We start from the raw sequence: 17,168 nt of genomic DNA, 5'->3' as shown, positions 1-17,168 counted from the left end.
GCTGATAAAGACATACCCGAGACTGGGCAATTTATAAAGGAAAAGAAGTTTAATAGACTCACAGTTCCACGTGACTGGGGAGGCCTCACAATCATGGTGGAAGGCAAAAGACACGTCTTGCATGGCAGCAGATGAGAGAATGGGAGCCAAGCAAAAGGGGAAACTCCTTATAAAACCATCAGATCTCATGAGACTTATTCACTACCACGAGAACATTATGAAGGAAACTGCCCTACAATTCAGTTACCTCCCACAGGGTCCCTCCCACAACACATGGGAATTCAAGATGAGATCTGGGTGGGGTCACAGCCAAACCATATCAGTGGAGGAAGATGAGACACCTAAGGTCCTGTTAGTTCCAGGGGTTGCGGGGAGGGGCAGTCTCCCTGCTACCCTCTCTGATCAAGAACACAATGCACTGAACTCCAGTGTTTTGCAAAGCACAGTAATTCAGGCTTAACTGTGGCTAGTCATAGTAGCTGTCCACTTCGTTATTTTCATTAAGTAACTATAATACATGACATTGTCATGTGCACAGAAATTATTCAGCTCACAATTCCAAAGTTTTATAGAGAGCTTGTTGAATTTGGAGATGGATGATGTGGCATCGAGAAAAGCCAAGGGAAAAACATTCAATATCAGATGCTTTTTATAATTTAATTGCTGCCTGCTCCTAGGCTGAATTGAACTCCAGAAGGCATTTTCTTTTCACAGTCACCAAATGCATCTCGATATGCAGCAAATAACATGTAGCTCTGGGGTTTTCTCAGGAAACCCAATGAAAAGAATCTGTTGAAATTTTATTGTCTGTTGATAAACACTGTGTGCGTTATTGCAGTCAGTTCTAATTAGATTTATTTTTAAACTGAGTTTCTGTAAATTGTACTGACAGTAAACAGTAAAATGAGATGATTATTCTAATACAGAAAACACAAACGCAACAAAACTGCTGGTACCGCCTTGTCATGGCTTTTTAGCACCTTGGCAAGCCACATTCTCTTGGTGGATAGTTTTGAGGCTGTTGGAACATAGCAAAATGTTACCCAGGCAGAGAAAAGGCAGTCGCCGGGCTGACTGCTTAGTGTAAAGTATTTTAAGAGCAAATCCTTAGTTACAACTTGAGAACGCTTTGTTGTTTTCGGAAATAAATAAGGGTGCAAACCAAGCTCGTGCCGTTCCAGAACACGACAGACCCGTGAAAATTGCGACATGCATATTCCATCCACATTCTCCCATCTCCTTCCATTTATTTTGTAATAGTCTCCATTAAAAGATAGTGAGCATTTAGGCACTAGTGCCAGTCTCGCATCTCACTCGGGTATATCTCAATGATATTTTCCTCTGAAATCCGAAATGTGAGCTCCCTCCCTGGCGTGCTCCTTCCAACTTCTGCACCGGGACAGCCTGCAGGAGGCATGGACACTGCATGCTCTCCCCATCTTGTTCCTGCTACTGTCACCCAGTGGAGCTTCACAGAGGGTCATTTCATGAAGCTCCATACCTAGGCCTCTGCTTTGCACTCTCACATTCTGTAAGGTCTTTATGCAAATAACAGCAGCCCAGGAATGTGCCAGAACTCGTCAGTGTTAATCATTAATGACGATTTGCTTTTTCAAAGGTGAGCACCTTAGGGGTCTGAGGTCCTTGTCCTTTTCATTAGAGAAGCTCATTGAGGTTCACAGGAACATATCTCCCTAGGGTCAGCAGTTGGGACTCTCAGAAATGCCTGCTCTTCCTGAGCCCCGTGGTAGACACATGCTTGTTTTCTTGGACTTTGGAGTGAAGGGTAGATGGAGGAAATACGATATTGGATGGCGCTGGATGTTCCAGACGCTCTTTGAAAATATTCACATTTCAGAGGGTTGTCCTAGTATTAAATGTCCATGAATTAAGCCTGCAAGAGGAGAGTTTCACACAATTTGTTACCCTCCTTGCAAGCATCTGAAGCCTCTCCAGAAGTGTTGGCATGAGTAGATTGTCTGTGTTTCATTGGTTCCTTATGAAATCTTTAAAAATAGAATGCAATTCTCAGTTGCCTATCCAACTGAAGAGTAATCCTGTTGAAGTACAATAAATTGCTCTTTGGTGAAAATGGTTCAACTTTTCTGCAACTAGAAGAGTTAATGGGAGTCTGCCACCTCCTCTAGGGAGTGGTTCACACTTTTCTAGCCAGAGAGATTGGATTTTACCACGCTTTTCATCCCGGGATGGTGAAACAACTCAGTGTTAGCCTGGCACATGTTCTATCAGACTTAATCACAGTTCTTCACTTAATGTGGGTGTAATGGTGAGCTGTTCCTAAGTGTCAGTGGTGTGGTTTTCAAAGCATTCTTGTGTTAGTAGGAATTAATGCAATTGCAGCTCAGTCTACTTATTTTTTCCCCCAAAAGGTTCTTAGCATGATAATCAACGCGGCCTACAAGCCTGGAAGGGTATTAAGAGAATTACAGCTGGTAGAAGATCCCCACTGGAATTTCCAGGAGGAGACATTGAAGGCCAAGTAAGTGTTTTCAATTCTGGAAAGCAAGGGTTTTTGTAATACTTCACCTGCTACTTTGAAACTTGCCACTTCTCTTTGTGACACAGCCCTGAGAAATGGAACAAACTGAAGGACGTTCCTTCTGTAGTTCTATGGACGACATGTAAATTTATTGGCATTTTTGCCATACAGCGTTGCCTTAAGCCATAGGATTCCTAAAGAAAAGTAGAGATTTCCTTAACTAATATTTTATTATATTAAACATTTGGCGTAAAAACTTGTTATGTTTCAGGACCAACAGATTATTCGAGCAAAAGGGGGAAATTTGTAGAGAGGATATCCCTCATCATTGTTATACTATGTTCCTAAACAGCTCTTCATTTTTGATATTATAAAGACTATGCTAAATGCAAATGCTCTCTTTTCTGGCAGTTGACAGTTCTGACAGATTAAAGGAACCCGTGCATGTTTGGTCTGGGTTAAGTAAATGGCAGCGAAATCTGGGTTGACATGGAGTCAAGTGACTTTCTTTTATTTGGAAATAGGCTAATTGGAAAGGTGACATTTTTGCTTTCGTTAAGTTTCTTAACCTCTGAGATTGAGAGCAGGAACCGTATCAATGTACGTGAACTTGGTTGTTTAGGTACATAGAAAAAGATCCGTTTCTAAGATAATTTTATGTTGAATAATTGTTTAGAGTGCTTGAGAGGACTTTCAATGTTCATCTCTGGGTTTCAAATAGAATAGGTTTTACTAGTTGACTTCTTAATGATCATTGAGATGTAACATTTGAGCAATGATTTTTTTTTTAAAAGAGGAAACCAGTTTTCAGTGGCTAGAGGATATCTAAGCCTCCTTTAGAGAAGGCACCTGCCCTATGCATGGTGAAAATTGAGAAATATTAAATAATTTGTACGATCAGTAATCTTTTCCTCTGTAGTTAATTCATGCTAGTACTGTGAGTAAAGATGTTTAGAGCTTGTTTTGTGCCACACTCAACATTCATTGCCAGCAATCCACTTAGCATTCCTGGTGTCATTTTTGAACAACTCTGGGGTTTTAGATTCAGTAAATGTCATTTATGGTCTAATCATAATCTGCCAAATCACCAAAGTGTAAGAGAATATATGTAGATAAGAAGAGGGTTTATTTGCAGGAAATGGCAGGCCAATTAAAGATGCTGCTACATTTCATCATTTCCTTCTTTCTCAAGAAATATCTAAGTGAGCTTCACCTATAACTCAGAGAAAAACATGTCTTTCTAATATTTCATACTTTTCTCCTTATTTAAAGAGATCTTTAGCAGTAGTGGCACATTTTCTTACAACTTTGTAGAAGTTGTGGGGGCAGAAAACATGAGCAAGTGTTTATAATGGAGAAATCCTTCTTATTTTAAGACTTTGCTGCAAAATTCAATACAGTCCATGTACACCTAATGGACACAGATATAATAACAGTACAAAAATCTTAGCTCCCATTAAAACTTCCTCTGCCTCTAAATAAGCCAGAAACTCGCTCCCGCTCCACGGTGAGAGGAAGTTCATTTTGCACGTGTTTGCACTCGTTTTCATGTTACCACGTCGATCAGAGCTTTTTATTAAATCCAGCCCGATACAATCAAAGCAGACATGGTGAAACCCGGCTCTCCTGAATTATAAAGGCAGCATATTACCTGTTATATCAAATATGACAGAAAGTTCCATAGCAAACTCTTACACAGCAACTTCTAATGAGAAAACATCTGTCTGAGCTGGGTTGCAACTGTGCTAGATCATAGCAGCGTCTCAAAGCAGCTGCTAAGGATGACAGCTTTACAGTCAGCGGGAGCTCTCCTGCTCTGGTCCTGTGTGTTGAGTCACCCCTTCCCTTCTGATGTGAAACGACAACTTTTTAGATCTCGACAACTTTGCTCTTTTCTTTGGTGCACATGGGAGAAGAGAGAGCTGGCATCTTCCCATTTAGCTGAAAGGCAGACATGTTTTCTGTCATGAATAAATTAACATACAAGAGTAGAGACCTGCATTCAAGACATTTGGTCCAGGGCAAGCGTGGTGGCTCATGCCTGTAATCCCTGCACTTTGGGAAGCTGAGGCAGCACACCGCTTGAGCCCAGGAGTTCAAGACCAGCCTGGACAACATAGTAAGGCCCTGTCTCTACAACAAATAAAATATATATGTGTGTGTGTGTATATATGTGTATATATATGCCATATATACATATGGCATTCAGTCCTGTTGGTTGGTTATGGGAGCTGTTGTACACAGTTCTAAAGACTGTTTTCAGGAAGAGCGGATGTGAGATTATCCGTAGGGCAGTGTGCTTGCGCTCATTTGGCATCTAGGATTTCTGGTTGTTTTTTCCACCTCCTAAGAGTAAAGACCCATTTACTTGAAAGGATGAAGGTGTCTTTGTAAAGGTTTTGACTTGTAAATATAATGAAAACTTACACTATTACCTACAGTTGTCTCTGGGTGATTTTTCTTCTATTTATTCCAACAACCAGACCTTTTGTAGAAATTATTGCAATATTTGAACTTGTGAGGAGTCTATCATTATTACCCTCAACGTGTATGGAAAAGCAAAAATTTGCTAGCTTATGTGCCAAGGAAAAAAAATGGCTTCTCGTGTAGTTCATTTCTGTTCTGGAAGAGAACATTTCTTTCTTGCCAATGAATTTAAATATGCTCAATTCACCTACATTATTTTGAATTACAGGAGAAGGAATTTAGGCTGTATCTTAGGGGGATAAGGAAAAAAAAAGCCTTCTACCTCTCTGCATCTAGAGACATTTAAATATGTTTTTCAACATGTTACAGAATCTCTTGAGGGAAAATGAAAAGACTGTCTGAACTCTTCTTTGAATGGCGTTTGTGATCATCTCTATAAAAGCCAGGCAGAAGCTTAATAATTTTTCCAGCCCTTTGTTATAGTTACTCAGAAGGTTTAAAGGGGAAATATCCTGGTAGGATTTCATGTGAGTTAGAGCTCACTGTCACTTATCAGAGGCGAGGAGATAAAGTCAAATCTTCACTGTTAGGTGCATTGTGCTCAGCTCTGTGGAAATGTTGTGGTTTCATTTTTTTCCTAAGCAGCGTTTAATTTGGTGTGTTTTTACTTATTTGACTTTAATTTTTGTCCTTTTACGCAAGCCCGTGTCTTATCAACTGTCACAGGTAACATCTGGCTATAAAGTGATTGATGTAAAAAATGGATTCCCACACTGAGAGACTTGACCAAAAAAGGTTTTGTTTGTTCATTCGTTAATTTTGGTTACCTGGCCCAAGCGTATGTAGTTTGCTGTCCTGAAAACGTACAAGGTGAACTTTATGGTTCATAATGCGATGGTTCGTCACGTTAAGCAAAGCGATGAACCAGTTTATTCAAAGGGAAGACAGTGTTTCTGTGTGTGTGTGTGTGTACCTGAATTCATCAGATCGCGGCGTGGCGTGTCTGATTCGAACAGGCCAGCTTAGGACATTCTGAAGGAGCGGTGGTCCCCCTGGGATAAACATACACACCGCTGGTATTGCAGAGTTCCCATTATTTAAAGGCAAGAAGAAAGAAAGAAATTTCTGAGGCGTTTGGGTGTCCTAAGACTGAAAACCAGTGACCCATCCTCCCGACCCTGGCATCCAGTGACCAAGAGTGAGACCAATGAAGTGAAAGCTTTGATCTGAAGGAAGTGAGAACCGTACCTCACGATTGCTGACGAGAACAGAGGCTTTCCACGGCCTGCAAAGCCTCCCTATTTCTGCAGGGTTCTCAGAGTCACCGTTTCCCTTCTCTTTTAATTCTTCCTTCAGCATTCGAGGGTGTGAGTTCAGCCTGAAGAACCAGAGCTCATCCCCCGCCCCCACACCCCTATCACTGCCCGACAAGATTTTGTTAAAAGTTCTCACAAGGGTGATTTTGAGGGCAAATGATGGAACTTAGACCATAGTGACATTCCGCTTGGGCGCTGCTGGTGGTTATAAACTGATGGTTGCACCGGTGTTGGCTTCTTCACTTTGTTTTTGTTGTTGACTGAAAATCCGTTTTAATTTTTCTCAACTTTCAACTTTCAACTACCATATTAGTCCATTTTCATGCCACTGGGCAATTTATAAGGAAAAAAAGGTTAAATGGACTCACAGTTCCACATGGCTGGGGAGGCCTCATAATCACGGCGGAAGGTGAAAGGCACATCTCACGTGATGGCAGACGAGAAGAGAATGAGAATCAAGCAAAAGGGGCTTCCTCTTATAAAACCACCAGATCTCGTTAGACTTACTCACTACCACTGGAAAAGTGGGTGGGAAACTGCCCCATACTGCCTCCCACCGGGTCCCTCCCACAACACACGAGAATTATGGGAGCTACAATTCAAGATGAGATTTGGGTGGGGACACAGCCAAAACGTATCAGCTACTGAAGGAGAGGAGATGATTTTTTGGCATTCTTACCATTCCATCTTCCTCTGTCTTTCTCCACCCCTGCCATGTGCACTTGGACGTGGAAAGAAATCCCTTCTTTGGCTAAAGGGAAGGAAGTGGAAGGCCACACATACTTTATATTGATATTGGTGAGGAAAAACTTTGCCTCCACTGTCTTAGGTTCTGGGAGCCTGAGAATTAAACTGACCAAAGACAGGTGAGTGAGAGGAGAAACAGCCTGCTTACATGTGTAACGCTTGTACCAAGGGAGTGCTCAGTGGTGAATAACTCAGAGGAGGGGTCCGTCGTTTGAGGATTCTATATCCAGCACAGTACGGGAAAGGGAGCTGGGAGCAAAGGCTTTTGTCGGAAGAACAAGTAGATTGCTTTGGGAAAGACAAATTGGATTTGAGGAAAGCAAATGGGAAATGAGAAAGTTTGTGCTAATGTTTGTTTATGCAGGTGTAAGTGGTCTTTCTTCTTCATGGCCAGGCCGGGAAACGTCCCCAGAAGAGGGGATTTATAGCAGCTTTACTCTTAAGTCTCTCTCCTGGGAGGGGAAGCTGTCCTCAAAGAGGGAATTTACGGCAGTCTCCATTTCTCTAACGTTTCTGCTTTAGAGCAGATAATGGGAGCTCCGAGAAGGCTTCTTGCTGTATCTGTCAAATCTCAAATATCTTGAGCTTAAAATGATCTTCTCTGGACTCTGGGGTTCTCAGTGTCCTGCACTGACAACCAGCAAGAGCCTCTCCCATGTTTCCCACTGTTGATCTGTGACTTCCTTTATTGTCTCAAAGTGTGGTTCCGAGAGCCCCAGCCCCTCCTGATGTGCTCAGCTTGTAAAGACGAGATCGCGTTCTTCCCCCCAGGTTTCTCTGCAACCTGAGTGATGCACAGGTGCTGGGATGACAAGGTCTATCTGAGGACTAAGGTGAAGGCTTTCCTTCCTGGACCTCTCCCTTACAGCTTTCTCCTCCCTCACCGTTTTTGTCTTTGCTATTCCTTAGTTCCAACTCGATGATCTTTTGCTTGTTGCTTTTATTTTCCTTCTTTCTGAGATTATTTATATTGCCAGGGAGTTTTCTTTTGTGTGCGAGCTCGGCTGTCTCGTAATATTTTCCTCTTACTTTTTCTTCTTGGGACTTGAAATACATGCTTCAAAAACTTCGTGTTTGTGAGAGCCTTGCCGGGCCGCGTGTTAAGTAACATCCGTGTCTTGCCCTCTGGTCTCACAGTGTCAGTAGAAAGTTAAAAGCATTATCTCATGCTTTTCGGTTGTTCTTTTCACACATCCTCCCTACAAAGTTTTGTCTCTGGTATGTGTTTGTAAGTCTCTCATGGAAGGTGAAAGTACAAAACACACTCTTCTTTTCACTTTTGGTAAAATAAAGAATAGAATGAGTCTGGGCACGGTAGCCCGTGCCTGTAATCTCAACACTTTGGGAGGCCAAGGCAGGAGGATCACCTGAGGTCAGGAGTTCGAGACCATCTTGGCCAACACGATGAAACACCATCTCTACTAAAAATACAAAAATTAGCCAGGCATGGTGGTGGGTGTCTGTAGTCCCAGCTACTCTAGAGGCTGGGGCAAGAGAATCACTTGAACCTGGGAGATGGAGATTGCAGTGGGCCAAGATTGTGCCACTGCACTCCAGCCTGGGTGAGAGCCTGTCTCAAAAAAAAAAAGAAAAAAAAAAAGGAGAGAAAGAATAGGTCATCCCCGTACCTAGCCATCCCCAGGTCGGTCATGTGGAGCTCAAACCCCTGTCCGCTGTGCCTGGGAAGATCGTGTAAGGATCAAGTGACGAAATGCTGTAAGATCCTTGAGAAAATGTCAGTGGCTCCATTCCATAAATGCACATTTACTGTTAATTCCCAGCCAGTGGGTAAACTCTTAGCACCATCTTTTGCCTCTCCTTATTTATAGGCCTGTATCTTCGTGTGTTCAGCATGCCTTTGAAAGAGTTGTTCCAACAATTACCCTAATTTGCAGGGCAACTCCAAAACAAGCCTGTTTATTGGTTCAGGTTGGAGTTGGAATTCACAATCAATTTATCCTTCATATATTGATAGCAACTGGATGCGTCCATGTTACTCAACCAGTAGTGCTCAGAAATACTCATGGGGTGGAAAGTCTGTTGTAGAGTCAGCTTAGTAGAGTTTGAGTCATTATATGACTAGATGCTTTTATGTTATTTCTAAGCATTTTTGAAACAATCCCAAACTGACAGAAATATTAGAAGTACAGAATGAAGGTGCTGTTCTTTCTCCTGATGGTTTTGGGATAAGTTGAAAGCCTAAGGCTCATCACCCCCAAACACATGTTGAATAGCCTTCATTCAAAATGCTTGGGACCAGAAGTGTTTTGGATTTCACCTTTTTTCAGCTTTTGGAATACCTGCAGTATACTTATATTATATTGACACTCCAAAGTTTCAGAATTTGGAGAATTTTGCATTTCAGATTTTCAGATTAGGGATGTGCCTGTATTTTTTTTTTTTTTTTTTTTTTTCTTTCTTCTGAAAGGAGTCTTGCTCTGTTGCCAGACTGGAGTGCAATGACGCAATTTCGTCTCACTGCAACCTCCGCCTCCTAGGTTCAAGTGATTCTCCTCCCTCAGTCTCCTGACTAGCTGGGACTACAGGCGTGTGCCACCACGCCCAGCTAATTTTTGTATTTTTAGTAGAGATGGGGTTTCACCATGTTGGCCAGGATGGTCTCGATCTCTTGACCTCTTGATCCGCCCATGAGTAGGCTTTTCTAAGGAGAAAAGCTTGGGCCTGTTGTGTTCACCCTTTTCTTCGCGTTCATGGTGGAACGTAGGTTCCAGTTCCAGTCCAGCACGCCAGGGTTCATCCTAGACTTCTCCTTCCCTATACTTGCAACTCTGGCTCTGACAGTGGAAACCTGGCCTGTGCTCTCCACCTTTGGCGTATTTGTTCATTTCATCAGACCTCAGCATCACTCCAGTATCCTCATGCATCTTGCCGCTGTCCCCACATGCAACGACCTCCTCCCTGGGTCCCTCCCCAACTTCCATGCCTTTCCCTGGTGGGTTTCTCCAAGATGGGTTTCATCAAGGAGGGCCCTTGGAACCAATGCCTTTGGAAGGGAGGGAAAGGCAGTGGGATTGTGTAGACAGAGATCATCCCACAGTGAGGCCAGGCAGGCACCTGCAGCACCTCTGGGGTTAAAGGCTCTTCATGGCTGTCTGGAGTTGGGCTCCAGTGACCTTTTTACCTCCTCCACAGTCAGTCCCTGGTTGGGGCCCTCCTGGGTAGGGCAGGGCCAAGGCAGCTTTTTGCAAAACCCTAAAGGGGGCTGGGCACAGTGGCTCAGAACTATAATCCCAGCACTTTGAGAGACTGAGGCAGGAAGATCACTTGAGGTCAGGAGTTCAAGACCAGCCTGGCCAACATGGCAAAACCACATCTCTACTAAAAATTAAAAAAAGAAAGAAAAAAAAAAAAAAAAGAACGACCACTATAGGCATGATGGCGGGTGCCTGTAGTCCCAGTGACTCAGGAGGCTGAGGCAGGAGAATCGCTGAAACCTGGGAGGCAGAGGTTGAGTGAGCTGAACTGTTGCACCACTGCGCTCCGGCCTGGACAAAGTGAGACCCTGTCTCAAAAAGAAAAGAAAAAAACAGACAAAAAACATAAAAGGGCCACAACTGAAGGCTCCCTCCCAGCAGCTGGGGCAGCAAGCTCCCCAGTGAAGGGGTGCAGGCAGCACGTCATCTGCCACCTCCCCAGCTTGTGCCCCATCCTTACTGAGTCCCCTCTACCCCCCACTGCCATGGCTTCTAAACAGAATTGTTCAGGAAGGGCAGGGAAGAGAAAAGGAGCCCGCTCTTTTTAAAAAATGCTATAATTTAAATCTTCATACCTTCACATGGGCTTTTCCCTATTGTGAAAGGTTTTACTGAAACACTGCTTCCACGAAATCGTCCCAAACTGGGAAGAAAAAATGAAGCCACCTGGTTCTGTTTCCCCCAGATAACCGCTCCCTTCATCCATCCCTCCAGTGTGGCACCGCGTGTGTGTGCCTTGTCACCTGGAGGTTTGATGAGCATCTCGTCTTTGAGCCTCATTCTGCAGTTTGACATCTGACCTGGCTTGCGCATTTCTTCCTGCATTCTTATGTCTCATTATTTTATTTTTTTAGGGACTCTAAGAATCTTGATATTGAGCTCCTTCCAACAAAGCTGTAGGACCACCAAACTCATAGTGGATAAAACTGCAAGGGAAAGCATTTTTATTCTACATATCCCATTTTCACTCTCCATTTCCCACAACACGAGGAACATACCATGTTCCCAGTTGTGCTGTTTTTTTAATTTTAATTTTAATTTTTTGAAAATGCAACAAAAGCAATAAGCAAGAACCGCCCCAACATGGGTCCTGGAGTCCCTCTTCAAAGGCACGGAGAGGGGAGTCTCTACACATAGGGTCAATGGAGGGCCTAGAAAAACCAACAGCCATTCGGGGCTGTAGGATTTCAAGCATGATCTTATCTACAGAAGATTACTTTTCAGTTCTCACTACATGGAAAGTCAAGCTGGACCCGTTAGAGAAATTGAAGAAAAAGAAACACCTAGGGTCTGGGATATGAAAGACCCTGAATAAATACGAAGTACATTTAGTAGAATATGCAGATACAAAGTACAAGTTGGAATTTAATTCTTAATTTTTTTGCCGTTGATACTTTGGAAAAAAAAAGATTTATTAGTGGAAAAGTATTTCTCCAGTCTTTAGAAAGACGTTCCTAAAAAACTGAAATTTGACATTTCAATAGCTTGGTGATATGTGAACGAAATAAAAACCTATGTTCTGTTGCCAACTGAGAAACTGACCATTACTTTGTACCCGTGATAGTTTTAAAAATGTGCCGAAAGGTGATTGAAACCTACCTTCAAGTGCTTGTGTTTTCAGCCAGGCATTATTTATATCGTATTCCCATAAATATTTGGATGAGGGCCGTAGTGCCTAATTTTAAAACAAGAACCCATCCAATCTGCTTTTTGTAGCTCTGGTTGCCAGTTTTGTGTTGGTGAATTCATTACCTGTGGTTTTTCTTGGGGCAGGAGAAAGTCTTTTTCTTAAAAGTGATGAACAATAAGTGACAATATCCAGGTTCCAGAAGCGTGTCTCACTCTAAATTCTTTGTTGTGTGGGTGGGTGTGGGAGGGATGCGAGGAGCTTAATTTTTATTCTTCACTAAATAGTTATGTTTAAGGAAAGCAGTATTGCGCTTGATATTTATATATGATGGCAAGCAAGTGCCATCTCTTTCAGCAATGTTTGTTGAAGTTTTTGGATTCCCATATATAAAATCAGTTCCTTGTGGATAACTGTAAAAGGCGTTCGGATTTTCAGATCTCTCGTTTTCCTAGTGCGTTGAAAAGGTTTTTGGGAAAACTTCCATACCCCCTTAGTCTCGATTAGTCTTTCCACTAAGAGCAGAGAAAAGTGCTTAAGGGGACCTCAGAGAATCCTTAGAAAATGTGAACCGAGAAGGAAAGATACAAGCAGGCAGCACCCGTGGTCAGGAGAAGCTGCTGTGTGGGTGGTGGGGAGGTGCAGGTAGGCAGTCTGGGGGTCCCCGTTCTTGTCGCTCCCCACTGGAAGAATGAGCCACAGGCCCCATGGCTTTTACAGTCATGTTTATTCTCTCAGTGCTCTGGAGGGCTAAAGTCCAAGATGACGGTGCCAGGGTTGGTTTCTCCTTAAGCTTCTTTTTGGCTTGTGGATGGCCACCTTCTCCCTCTGCCCTCACATGGTCTAGTCTCTGTGCGTGTACACCCCTGGTTACTCTTCTTCTCCGTCTCCTTCTTCTTCTTTTTTCTTTTTTCTAAGAGACAGGGCCCTACTGTGTCACCCAGGCTGGAGTACAGTGGTACAACCATAGCTTATTGCAGCCTTGAACTCCTGTGCTCAAGGAATCCTCCTGCCTCAGCCTTCTCAGCCTCCCCAGTAATGCCCCACCATGCCCAGGTAGTTTTTAAAATTTTTGTAGAGATGGGGGTCTCATTACGCTGCCCAGTCTGGTCTTAAACCCCTGGGCTCCAGCAGTCCTGCATTGGCCTCCCAAAGTGCTGATATTACAAGGGTGAACCTCCACACCCAGCCTTTTCATCTTCTTATAAGGCCACCGCTCCTATTGGATTAGGCCCCAACCCTTATAACCTCATTTGATTTAATCACCTCATTGAAAGCCCCATCTTCAATTACAGTCCTATCGGGGGTTATAGCTTCAACATAAGAATTTGGGAGGGACATGGTTCAATCCATAATAAGAAGGAAGGTCTCCTAGTGAGGCCCCTCAGTTAGATTTACCACTTTTGGGGGGGAGATTTAACTGGAGAAATCCCTCTTATTTTTCCTAATACACAAATAGACTATAGCTTTCCAAATACCTCAGTCAAATAAGAAATAGAGATGAGTATGAAGGACTTTTGATTCCGGCACGCATTCTTGGTGCAGTGTGATGTCATCCACTATCTATCACTCAATCAAGATTTCAGTCTGTGGGGAATTGCAGTGAAGATGTGCTTGTTCAGAAAGGATTCGATTTACTGCTTTGGAGAAAGCAACCAAAGCCATGGAGGGGTTGCTGAGGGGACTGGAGAGCAGGTGGAAGCAGGTTTTAGTTCCTGGAGCAATCTTTCACCAGCCCAACCTAGGGGAGAGGAGTGGCCAGTTACCCTCATGGGCAGAGTATGGCAAGTGGCATTACCATTTCATGTTGCTCCCTTTACACTTGAGAGTACAGCAGCCTTTTCCTTTAACTGTCACTCATCCACCGGAGAGCCGTCACGGTTCTGTTTATACTGAAGCCACTTGCTGCCAGTGTCTGCAAGACTGGGGGTCTTCACTCGGTTTCCAGGTCCCAATCATACAGTCACTCTGCATTTTTAATTTTTTTTTTCTTTTTTTCTTTTTTTGTGTTTCTCTCCATTTAAATGTGACCTCGCTTACCTATCACCATTCTGCACAGATGCCATTTATGAATAATGGAAATCGTCCCCATTTCAACAATATACACAATCTTGACAAAGATATCCTTTCAGTGTTCTGAATTTGCATGGTTTTCAAGGCAGAATCATGATCCCATATGCACTCACATTTTTCAAAACTGAAATAAGATAACAACAGGAAAATACCTGTTAGATTTCACTAACCTCATTTCAAGAGCCATGCCCGTTAGGTATGTACGCTGCACCACTAATCTTTGATATGAAGTTGTGTATAGCAAAATGAGGGTGTGCTAAATGGGGGGGTCTTTATGGAAGTGGATTCTGGTTTAGCACTGTTGTGACACATTTGTAGCACACTAGTGAGCATTTCTTATAAATATCTCTCTGAGAAATAACAGAAACAACATGGAAAACTGTGCACGATATGCTTTGTCATTAGAAAATGAAGTTGCTACCTTTGAAATACGTGGTACAGAATAGGTCTGAATCATAATCTGGTCTTACCATCGCTTTTTCCCCCACCTTGTTCTCTAGATACAGAGGCAAAACATACAGGGCTGTGGTCAAAATCGTACGGACATCTGACCAAGTTGCAAATTTCTGCCGCCGAGTCTGTGCGAAGCTAGAGTGCTGTCCAAATTTGTTTAGTCCTGTGCTGGTATCTGAAAACTGCCCAGAGAACTGCTCCATTCATACCAAAACCAAATACAGTAAGTACAAATAATGAAAAAAGAAAGGCATGGGCCCAGAGGCCTAAACTACGCTATAAGGTATTTGGTTTTTGTTTCATTTGCTTTTTTCTTTTGAACCTTTTAACTAGTCTTCCATAGGAATTGCTATGGAAGGATTTTTAAAGATTTGCTGTAGCAGATACATGTGTTTTTAGCCTGACATACGGAGGGGATGGGATGATTTAAAACAGGATGAATTTTCATTGGTAGGCCTGGGAAAAGAAGAGAAGAAACTGTGTGTACTGTCATGAGTTTCAGTGGATTGATTGATTCTACAGCTCAGTGGATGCCAGGAGAGCACAATAAAATTGACCACAGTAACAGTAACCCAGATGACTCTTTCAGTCCTTACTCTGGGATAGTGTAATGTTGCTCTCATTGCTCTTCCTGATAGGGGGCCACATCCGCATCATAATCAGCTTCTCATGTTTAGACGCCTTCCTCAACAACCCCACCCAGGAGAGCCATGGAGGACTCTGAAGCCACCATCACTTTCTTTTCTGCCAGTTAGCTTTGCCTCTCTCCCAGGACAAAGGATGCAGGACTCAGAGCTGTCCCCACTTTCCTACCTCCAGCTCTTGCCTCTTCCATCCCCAGTCCCATTCGAGGATCTCTGGCTGTGGGCATCTGCCTCCCCTGAGCCCTGCCCTTCTTCCCTTCTGATGACCTTCTCCATCCGTGGTAGCCACTCCCAGACACCTCCACCTCCTGTGCCTGAGCCCTGATCTGTCCCTCTGACCCACAGTTCTGAGTTTCCTGCATCTTCCCTCAGTTATCTGTAATGCAAGGGGGAGTGACCTGGAAGTTGACTTTGCCAGCCATGTTCCAGCCAACTGGGATGTGACAAGGGCCTGGCTATGTGGCCAGTGCTCTGTGAGCCGCAGTCACTTGTGATGTTTGTCAGCATGGGTTCTGGAACCAGGAATCTGAATGTACTTGAAACACTATTCAGAGTGTGACTTTCCTTGTATTTTATTACCTCTCAGTGTGTTTCAACACACACACACACACATAGACACACACAGCCTCCTTGCCACTCTGCCTTCTGCTGGAGGTCAGCTGTGCCCTCACTGATCACACAGAGCCCCCATCATTCTGTGCACAGGGGCTCTCAGGTAGGGCCCACCGGTGTGTCGGCCCAGCACATCACCTAGTTCCGGAAGAGTTTGTTTCTCCACCACAGCACTTTTTCCAGGGGAAGGATTCCCTGGGGAACAGCAGCTCCTGAGTAACAAAGGCCTGACCGAGGGCTCGGCTTGGCCATGCGTGGTGAATGCTTACCTGCCAAGTGGGCTTCTGGGAATGGCAGGGAAGGAGCAGGGTCCCACACCTCCCATTCAGCACTGCCAAAATGAACTCAGAGATGTCTCTGGATCTCATATGATAATACTCCTAACTCCCAAGATCCTTTGGGTTAATTTATAATGGTTGTTACCACAGGCTGAACTGAGGCTCCAGTGGGAGGAGGCCAGAACGATATTTTGGTGGAGTTGAGCACTAGAAAAGCAGGGGTCATCCAGTCTCATGCTAAGGCTCCAAACACATACTGACCTTTGGCTGCATTCCCTAAAACCAATTCTTATCCCCAGCCTCTGGCTTCTAAGAAGCCAGCCTGCCCTAGCCCTGTCATGCATGCTTGGGGTTTGGGTGGGGACAGAGTCTTGCTCATTTGCCCCTGTACCTGGAGATGGCCACAAAGCAGTGCTCGCCCACGGCAGTTCATTCCTTCTCACTGAGGAACACGGTCCTTGTAGAACTGGACACGGGACCTTGTTCCAAGCTCTCTTGCCATCTGCTGCTTTTGAGCGGTTGATGAGAACAGGCCAGGGCTCCCGGAGCAGGTGTGCCTCCTGGGAGTTCCAGGGGTGCCACTGTGAGGCCGCCCGACAGTTTTTCCAAATGCCGTGCTGTGATCAAATGCAGGGGAGGGAGTGGGACATAGAGGGCCTTAGGCCTGAAGGAAACCTATGCTTGTTAGTCCTGATGGTCTCATTTTGTAAGTAAGGAAATTGGGGTGCAGAAAGGATAGGTGACTTACCTGGAGGACGAAGCCCGCGGCCCAGCACTGTGAGAATGCACTGAAATCATGCTCCCTACAGAGGGGCCCCTGCAAACCAGGGGTTGTGCATTTGCCATTTTCCCGTGGCCCACCCCATTCGTGGATAAAGGTTCCTTGGCTGCATTCAGTTACTTTGTGGCTCATGGGCGTCCCATGGTGGGACGGTTGAACCTTCGGTTAATGAGTAGGCGTCTGGGTCGTGATTGAATGCTGGATCCTTAGTGGTGGTTTTCATTAGTTGATGATACATTTTGTTTATAAAAAACATTAATCACTACTAAAGTTCAATAAAATTTTTGAATTAAGATATACACCTGTGTCTCTGCTGTAGCATTCAGAAGTAATGTGAGTCCCACCAAATGAGAAGGGAATAAAGTACACAACGATGTAATAGAGAAGGAACTCTGAAAAGAGGAAAGGTGCTTGGTGAATTTGGCCTGTGTGTTCAGGATCACGACTTGTCTTGGTCAGACCAAGAGCTGGGGGAGTCCCTCATGCCAGGACCAC

At 44.0% G+C, this 17,168-nt stretch overlaps 1 protein-coding gene across 2 annotated transcripts in view; it reads left to right on the top strand.

Annotated features, from left to right (window-relative positions):
• SFMBT2 (Scm like with four mbt domains 2) overlaps positions 1-17,168 on the top strand; it is a 258,910-nt gene that overhangs the window by 226,757 nt on the left and 14,985 nt on the right. For both annotated transcript variants that reach the window (XM_017872485.1, XM_017872486.1), the window contains 2 exons: positions 2,391-2,500; positions 14,406-14,581. In XM_017872485.1, the coding sequence (XP_017727974.1) occupies positions 2,391-2,500; positions 14,406-14,581 (286 nt within the window). The remainder of the gene's footprint in view (positions 1-2,390; positions 2,501-14,405; positions 14,582-17,168) is intronic.

Source organism: Rhinopithecus bieti, unplaced genomic scaffold (genome assembly GCF_001698545.2).
Source record: "Rhinopithecus bieti isolate Rb0 unplaced genomic scaffold, ASM169854v2 scaffold_6933, whole genome shotgun sequence".
Taxonomy (NCBI): domain Eukaryota; kingdom Metazoa; phylum Chordata; class Mammalia; order Primates; family Cercopithecidae; genus Rhinopithecus; species Rhinopithecus bieti.
Note: the sequence above shows the minus strand (reverse complement) of the source record. Positions and strands in the feature narration are given on the sequence as shown.